We start from the raw sequence: 9,060 nt of genomic DNA on the forward strand, positions 1-9,060 counted from the left end.
GCTCGTAGGTCTTGTAGCAGTCTCCACTTCCCTGACTTCTTTGGTATAGTAAAAATAGGAGTGTTCCATGGACTGGTGGAAGGTACCAAATGTCCCGCTAGAAGTTGTTCTTCTACTAATTTCTCTAAATGAGTGACCTTCTCATCGGGCAGCGGCCATTGATCGACCCATACCGGAGTCTCGGTTAACCAGGTTATTTTCAGGGTTGGTGGCCCTTCAATGACCGCCACTAAAAAGGTGTTGATAATTGCAGACCCCATTGACTTAACGCATCTCGACCTATAAGCCACACAGGTGAATCAATGACATAAGGTTTTACATGTGCAACATGGCCCTCAAGTTCATCAACCAGCTGGATGAAGTGTCTACTAATTCGCGTGTACTGCGAGCCCCCTATTCTAGTGACCATATTTGGAATATTTTCCAGGGACCATTTATCAGGCCACTTGGATTTAGGGACAATAGTAACATCTGATCCTGTATCAATCATCATCATTTTATTAGACATTGTAACATCATGGGGTCCAATCAATTTTACACTTCGATAGGGTTTCTCTTTAGATATAATTTGAGAGAAGGCTACCATTGGTTGTTTAGTAGATCCAAATTCCTTATCTCTTCTTTCCTTAGATTCTGCTTTTGGAACTTGTGATTTAAACGATACCAATTGCACAATTTTTGGTTTTGCCGATATGGTCACTGGAGGGTGCAAGACCCTAAGCACTATCCCAATATTTCCTGTATAATTAGCATCAATTACTCCTGGCAACACAATTATACCTTGTTTTGTCATAGAGGATCGTCCTATTAACAAGGCACTTAGACCCTGTCCAAGCAGTCCCCTCATATCTGAAGGAACAACTTGTACACCCTGATCTGTTATTACTGTGTCGGCAGCCACGGCCACATCGACTCCTGCACTTCCTTCTGTTGTTGCTCGGGCGGAGTCAAGGCAACTGGGTAAGCCGATTGAGGGTTTTGTATCATTGTTCGAGTGCTCACCCCCGTTGGAACACTCACCGTCCCGTTTCCCGAGAGCAGAGTGCCATCCTTTTTGAATCTAGAACGACACTCTCCAGCCTTGTGTCCAAATTTGTTGCATCTGTTACAGGTACCTCCAAAACTTGGAGAAGTACCTACAACAGGTGTCTTCACTAAGGCTCCCTTTTGGGGACAATTTCTTTTCATATGTCCCGGTTTACCGCATTGAAAACAATTCATTTTTCCCTTTGGTCCTTTGCCTTCCTTCCCTTGTTGAGTGAACAGCTTCAGGGCTACGGCTAATGCTTCTGCATGAGCGGCAGCGTGAATAGAAGCCTTCTGTTTTTCCATTTCTAACATGGGGGCTCTGGAGCATGCCTCAATCATATCCACAAGGGTTGCAGATTGTGGCATGCTTAAAATTATTTGTTTACATTTGTCATTTGCATTTTGTAAGGCCAGATCTTTTCCTTTTGCCAAACGACTTTTGGGAGTTAATGTAGGAGCTTTTTCTAAAGCATCCTTAAGGCGCTCCACAAAAGTCATGTATGGCTCTCCTGGTCCCTGTTTAATCTGCGTATATGGGGGAATTGGTTTTCCAATTTGAGGAATTTCTTTAAAGGCTTGCAATGCTAACTCCTGACCTTGTTGAATTACAGCTGGGTGTAACGTTGCTTGTATTGCAGGATCGGCATACTGCCCTTCACCCATCAACATATCTCCTGTTGCTGCTAATAATGGATCTCCCTGCTGTCTTCCCAAATTATTTATCTGCGCTAGTTCAACTTTTCTTTTCCAATGATCTTGAAACAACAATTGTTGAGTCGGATTTAAAAACATTTCCACTATATCCCTAATATCTGTTCCCGTTAAAGTTTGTGCTTTTAAAAAGTGATCCACCATCCCTTGTACATATTTATTATCTATAACATATTGCATAATAGCCTTTTGTGCATCCCGTATCAGATTCCAATCTAACGGTGCCCACCTTCTACGATTTTGATTATCAACCACTACCGGAAAGGCACTTATTTCAGAAGGCAACATTACCCCTTCGATAATAGCATTTTCTATTACCTCTTTCCAGTGTTGCAGTGGTGAATAGTTCGGGTCCTTTGGCAGTGGCGATGATGCTCGCGGAGCAGAGTTGTGTCCTCCAGTGGCATATGGCAGTTTGGATGTATCACTGTCCTGCTTTAGGTTTGTCCCGTTTGGAGTCATTTCCATCTGTGCCAACCTTTTCCGTCTTTCCTCCTGCTCTTTTTCCAACTCCAGCAGCTTTCTCTGGACCTCCCTTTCCTCCTTTTCTTTCCTTTTATTATACTCATCAATCAGCTTCTGCTTTTCCACCTGTTTTTGAGACTCAGGAATAGGAAAAAACGCCTCAGGAGGCTCGGTTAATTTTTGCATTCTCTGTTTGCTATTTCCCATATCATTATTCATGCCGAAATCATTTACTAACTTTGGATTTTCTGGTTGCATCTCTGGTGGCTGTGCTAGACGATTTAAGCCGTCAACGATGGATTTATGAGCCTTTTTGTATGCCTCCCTTACATGCGTGCACTTGGATCCCTTATCTAAATGTTGCATCTCTTTGAGCAATTTGATCATAGTTTCCCTTTGCTCCTCTAATTCCCGAAGATATTTTTCCTCATATATATTTGGATATAATTGACTCTGAGCGTCAGCAATAGCCTGCCGATCATCATCCCAGTCCATTTCCGATGTTTCTGGGAGAGGAATTTGCTCAGGTTTTACAAGCTCATTTTTCTGTTTTGGGATCACATCATTTTGCACCGCGATTTCATCGGCAGTTAAAGGAGCCATTGGAACGCGTGTATCACCTCCGTTCCAAAACCTTACTTCTTCCACTAGGAAAATTTGCTTCTCTGGCATTGAAGAGAAGCAGGGATTATATGAAGGTGGATTTATTACCTCCTCCTTTTCTGCCGTAGCGGACATAGCCTGCTTTAATTCCTCATGTACTTAGCAATCAGAGGCAGCTTGCTCTATCATGTTATAACATCGGTGCCAAATAGGAGCAAGTCGTGCGGTGGATTTATGTCCCATGCATACGGATTCCCACAAGTCTTTCTGTAACTCTTGCCAGCTAACCAAGTCAAATACTTGGCCTGTTTCTTTAAACAGTCCCCTTCTTTTTCCCCATTGCAACATATCTTCTAAATCCTCCTTTTTTATTTCTGTTTCAGTTCGCTGCGCTATTTTTAATAGGCATTTAACCGTGGCCTTTTCTTTCGCGGATGCCGCGTACCCCATGCTGCACTTCATAAGCTTACTTCTCGCTACTCTCGAGCAACCTGGCGCCTGCCACAGGGTCCCACCAGCCAGCAGCAATTCCCCTCGCCTTATTCAAGCGCCCCTTGTTCCTTACCGGATCACGTCGGGGTCACCAGATGTCGGGAACCACGCGAGGACAGACGACACAACACTAATATGATGCTCTCATGATCGCCGTTTATTTCCCGAAATGCACTTACAGATATACTCATCAGAAAGCTTGATCACGCGTTAAGTCATTACAGATTGGTTATCATACGCTGTGCACGTGAACAGCACGCGAATAGCTCATAAACTGATTGGATATATATTGTTGCTGCCTACATCTTGAAGCTAGCAAGCTGCATCATATCTTTGCTTAACATACTGACAAGCTGCATCCTGTTTTTGCTTAACATACAAAATTTGTAGTTGCTGCATCAGCAAGTTTGGACACTCATGTCCTTTTCCCAACCCTTTCAAGGCCTAATAACTAGGCCTTAACTTAGCATGAGTCCTGCATGAGTCGTGGGCAGGGGTCTTTGGGATGAAGGCCGTAGATCTTCCTCACTGTGCGTTTTCACTTCTTCCCTAAAATTCCTGTTTTGGCTGAGCTTGCAGAGCCAAACCGGTTCCCAGCCTGGCCTGGCCTTGAGTGGACATCTGGTTGTCTCCTACTTGTTATTGTTTGAAGACAAATGTTAGTTCTTGCTAGTCCTTATCTCTCCTCTCTGTCTGTTTTTCTCCCTACAGGTCACAAGTTACAACCTTGCTAGCATTTATTTTGTCTCTCTTACCGGCCTTCTTTTCGGATAGTTAGTATTTCACAGCAGGGATTAGTATTTGATAACTTCTAACATTTCACAGAGCTATTTCACAGAGCTATGTATTTCACAGAGTCTTATGTAGCCTTATGCCTACTCCTATACCTATCCATAGAAATAATAGCTAATATAGTTTTATATGGTCTTATACCTACTCCTATACCTATCCCCCTATCACACTGTTTCTATTACATGGCTAACAGATAAACCTGTCTGGGTGGATCAGTGGCCCCTTACATGTGAAAAGCTCCGCGCGCTGCATGAATTAGTTAACGAACAATTACAACGGGCATATTGTGCCGACCACTAGTCCATGGAACACACCTGTATTTGTAATAAAAAAGAAAAACTGAAAGTGGAGACTGTTACATGACCTGCGGCAAGTAAATGCAGTAATGGAAGGTATGGGAGCCCTCCAACCCGGACTCCCTTCCCCCACTATGATTCCAGCTAATTGACCAATTACCATATTGGATCTAAAAGATTGTTTCTTTACCATCTCTCTTGCAGAGAAGGATGGGCCAAAATTTGCCTTTTCCATCCCTTCAATCAATCAGAGCGAACCCATGAAGCGATATCATTGGGTTGTACTGCCACAGGGTATGAAAAACAGTCCCACTATCTGTCAAATGTATGTGGCGCGAGCCCTTTCAGGAATAAGGCTTAAATTTCTTAAATTTAATAAGGCTTTAAATTTCTTAAATTTCTTAAATTTCATTCCTGTGGAGATCCACTTCAGAGCAGGTAAGACTGTGACTGGGGAGAGCTGCTGCAGAAAAAAAGCCGAAGAAAAGCTCCTTTCTGGGGCTTTCTTAAAGCATTTTCTAGCCGGGACCAGATCTGCCGCTGTTAGGGGCGGTGCCGGCGTAAGCGGGTTGCTGTGGGAGCCGAGGCGGAGCCAGCACACCCGCGATTCACTGGGCTATAAATAGCCTCAGGGAGGGCAACGACTAGTCACTTGTTGCCACCGAGTACGAGGCAAGCAAGCCTATTGTTCCTGCCTAACGAGGGGGCAACAGCTGCTGCTTACAGCTCGTTGGACAGGACTTGAAGTGCTTCACCTTATCAAGGAGTCATGGTGGCTTCTCGGAGGAGGAGAATTGTGCTTTCAGCACCCACTCAAAGGGATATTGGTGTTCAGGTCACAGGCTGTGAGGAATGTCATAGCTTTTCCCTGGTAGCTGGGAGCAATCCTGAGGATGGCTGTGTGAGGTGTGAGCAGGTTGATGACCTGCTAAGCCGGGTGGCGCAGCTCCAGGATGAAGTGCTGGAGCTCAGGGAGGAGGTGAGTAGGTTAAGAATAATTAGGGAAAGCGAGAGGGAAATTGACAGCTTCCATAATCTGGTTGTGGCAGAGCTGAAAGAAGAAGTGGAGAGGTTAAAGGGGATCAGGGAATGTGAGGAATTAGGGGACAGGGGGCACAAGGTCCCTGCTCGGCGTGGCAAGCGCAAGTGCCTGGCAATTCCCCTGTCCCCCCAGGTGTCCTTGCATAACAGGTACAGTGCTCTGCAAGGGGAACTGGATAACACTGAGGATGATGGTTCTCCCTGCTTGGAGGTGTCACCAAAGCCTAGTCGGACTGCCGTCGGCATTAAAACCTCATCAGAAGAGGAAAATATAGATGAGGGCCCACCCAGGGGGTTGCCTAAGGTGAGACAGTCTGCCCCACGCATTCTGACTGCCTCTATTAAAAAAAGGAGGGTAATTGTCATAGGTGATTCCCTTCTGAAGGGAACAGAGGGGCCAATATGTCGACAGGACCCAATCCACAGGGAAGTCTGCTGCCACCCTGAGGCCTGGGTCAGGGATGTCACTAGGAAACTCCTTGGTCTGGTACAGCCCTCTGATTATTATCCGTTACTTGTCATTTCCTAGGCCCAGGGAATAAGGCCTCTGTCGTAGTTTTAGGCTGATCCAGCAACTAAAACTCACACAGTCTCTCCTTCTCCAGTAAAGTAGAGAGGAGAAAAAAAAAAAAAATAAAAATAAAGGGACTGAGGGATGAGACAAGAACAGAGGGAGCACCCACCAACCATGGTCCTGGGCAAAACAGACTTGGCTTTCTTAAAGCAAAACAGTTTATTAATGGTTACTTAGAAGGACAAAGGGAAACAAAACCGGTTACTTGAGAGGACAGAAAGAAACAAAACCAGATCTTAAAACCGACACCTTCCCCCCCCACCCTTTCCTTTTCCTCCCGGCTCTACCTCCTCCCCCCAGCAGCACAGGGGGCAGGGACTAGGGGAGTGCAGGTCAGTTCATTCCGTGCTGTTACTGCTGCTTCTCTCTTAAAGGAGGAGGAGTCCTTACACCCTTTTCCCCTGCTCCAGTGGATCCCCTACCCACGAGGAAAAATCCACAAACTTCTCCAGCGTGAGTCCAGCCCACTGGAAACAATCCTTCCCCACAGATTGCTCCAGTGTGGGCTTTACCACAGTCTCGGATACTTAGGGAGTTGTAGCCACTCGCTCCGGCGTGGGTCGTCACGCAGACTCCAGATGCCTCTCTGCCTTGTCGTGCACCCCAACACGACCATCCTCAGGCTCAGGCATCTTCCCTCCACGGGCTGCAAGTGTGTCTCTACTCCACCGAGGCCGTCCTGGTTGCAGGGGGGCCGCCTGCTATCTCACCACCAGCCGCAGGGGAAACTCAGCTCCGGCACACCTCCTCCCGCACCATCCTCACTGACCTGGTGTCGATGCAGCTGTTTCTCTCAGATCTCAGTCCTCTCCAGGTGAACTCAGCCCAGTGAGCACCCCGGGAGTGGGGTGCCCCCGAGTTCCCCAGCTGGCTCCGCCGCCGCCATTCTCCGTGGGCAGCGCCAGCCCAACGCAGGCTGCTGCCCGGCCGGGAGCCAGGTAGCGGGGGCAGTACCCTCCTCCCTTCTCTCCTCACTCCTGGGCAAAAGCACCTTTTCTGGTTCCTTTGTCCCGATTTAAATAGGGCAATTCGCAGAGGCGCCCTATTGGCTCAACCCTGAGGGGGATGGCAGTCTGATCTGGTGGCCAGAACTAAGCCTAATCCGGTTCCAAAACCGGGGAGGTCACAGGGAACAAAACCCCTCTCCTGCCACCAGAACCCCCACCCCCTCCACATCAAACCATGACAGCCTCCCACCCCCCTAGGGTGAAATCGGCGTGCTCAGCTGGCTCTCTGAAATGCCTGTACACCAATGCACGCAGCATGGGGAACAAACAGGAGGAGTTAGAAATCTGTGTTTGATCAGGGGGGTTATGATCTTGTGGCAATTACTGAGACTTGGTGGGACAGCTCGCATGACTGGAATGTGGTCATGGATGGCTATGTCCTCTTCAGGAAGGACAGGCCAGCAAGGCGAGGTGGTGGATTTGCTCTTTACGTGAGGGAGCAACTAGGGTGCATTGAGTTCTGTCCAGGGGCGGATCAGGAGCAAGTTGAGAGCTTGTGGGTGCGAATTAAAGGACAATCTGGCATGTGTGATACTGTTATTGGTGTCTATTACAGACCACCGGATCAGGATGAGGAGGTTGATGAGGCCTTCTACAGGCAGCTGACAGCGGTCTCGCAAATGCAGGCCCTGGTTGTCATGGGGGACTTCAACTATCCTGATATCTGCTGGAAGGCCTACTCAGCCAGCCAGCCACAGTCCAGGAGGTTCCTTCAGTGCATTGATGATAACATCCTGGTGGATGAGCCTACTAGGAGAGGAGTGCTGCTGGATCTTATACTCACTAATAAGGAAGGTCTGGTTGAAGCACCAAAGGTCGAGGGTAGCCTTAGTTGTAGTGACCATGAAATGGTGGAGTTCAGGATCTCATGTGGCAGGAAGAGAATACCTAGCAGAACTGGAACCCTGGACTTCAGTAGGGCCAACTTTGATATTTTCAAACAATTGCTAGGAGAAATCCCATGGGACAGAATACTAGAAGGTAAAGGGGCCCAAGATAGTTGGTTAGCCTTCAAGGACCTCTTCTTCCGAGCTCGATACTGGTGCATCCAAACAGGTAGGAAGTCAAGAAAGGGCACCAAGAGATCTGCGTGGTTAAATGGGGAACTGTTGGGCAAACTCAAGTGGAAAAAGAGAGTGTACAGATCATGAAAGGAGGGGCAGGCCACTTGGGAGGAATATAGGTCTGCTGTCAGAGGATGTAGGGAGGCAACTAGGAAAGCTAAGACCTCCTTGGAATTAAACCTTGCAAGAAAGGTCAAGGACAACAGAAAGGGCTTCTTCAAATACATTGCAGATAAAACTAACACTAGAGGCAATGTAGGCCCACTGGTGAATGAGGAGGGTGCCCTGGTGACAGAGGATAAGAAGAAGGCAGAGTTACTGAATGCCTTCTTTGCCTCAGTCTATACTGCTGGAGGCTATCCTGATGAGCCCCGGAACCCTGAGGCTCCTGAGGAAGTCAGGATAGAGGAGGAGTCTACCCTGGTTGATGAGGACTTGGTTAGGGACCAGTTAAGCAACCTGGCCATCCATAAGTCCATGGGTCCTGATGGGATGCACCCGCGGGTGCTGAGGGAGCTGGCGGATGTCATTGCCAGGCCACTCTCCATCATCTTTGCTAAATCGTGGGGAACGGGAGAGGTGCCTGAGGACTGGAGGAAAGCAAATGTCACTCCGGTCTTCAAAAAGGGCAAGAAGGAAGACCCAGGTAACTATAGACCGGTCAGCCTCACCTCCATCCCTGGAAAGATAATGGAACAACTGTCATGGTTTGATGTGGGAGGGGGTGGAGGTTCTGGTGGCAGGAGAGGGGTTTTGTTCCCTGTGACCTCCCTGGTTTTGGAACCAAGTTAGACTTGGTTCTGGCCACCAGATCAGACTGTCATCCCCCTCGGGGTTGAGACAATCAGTGCCTCTGCAAAATGCCCTATTTAAGTTGGGACAAAGGAACCAGAAAAGGTGCTTTGCCCAGGAGCAAGGAGAGAAGGGAGGAGGGCACTGCTCCCGCTACCTGGCTCCCGGCCGGGCAGCAGCCTGCGTTGGGCTGG

The 9,060-nt window shown here is 47.9% G+C and overlaps 1 protein-coding gene across 1 annotated transcript; it reads right to left on the minus strand.

Annotated features, from left to right (window-relative positions):
- Positions 1-882: 882 nt before the first annotated feature.
- On the minus strand, positions 883-1,698 carry LOC147525724 (endogenous retrovirus group K member 8 Gag polyprotein-like). The gene has a single exon (XM_086631063.1). The coding sequence runs from the start codon at positions 1,696-1,698 to the stop codon at positions 883-885; it is 816 nt and encodes a 271-aa protein (XP_086487189.1).
- Positions 1,699-9,060: the final 7,362 nt, after the last annotated feature.

The sequence above is a fragment of the Tauraco erythrolophus genome, unplaced genomic scaffold (genome assembly GCF_009769465.1).
Source record: "Tauraco erythrolophus isolate bTauEry1 unplaced genomic scaffold, bTauEry1.pri scaffold_83_arrow_ctg1, whole genome shotgun sequence".
Classification (NCBI taxonomy): domain Eukaryota; kingdom Metazoa; phylum Chordata; class Aves; order Musophagiformes; family Musophagidae; genus Tauraco; species Tauraco erythrolophus.

What these genes read in the sequence shown, in the direction of transcription:
- LOC147525724 (XM_086631063.1), bottom strand. Translation starts at nt 1,698, where the DNA reads ATGTTGATGGGTGAAGGGCAGTATGCCGATCCTGCAATACAAGCAACG.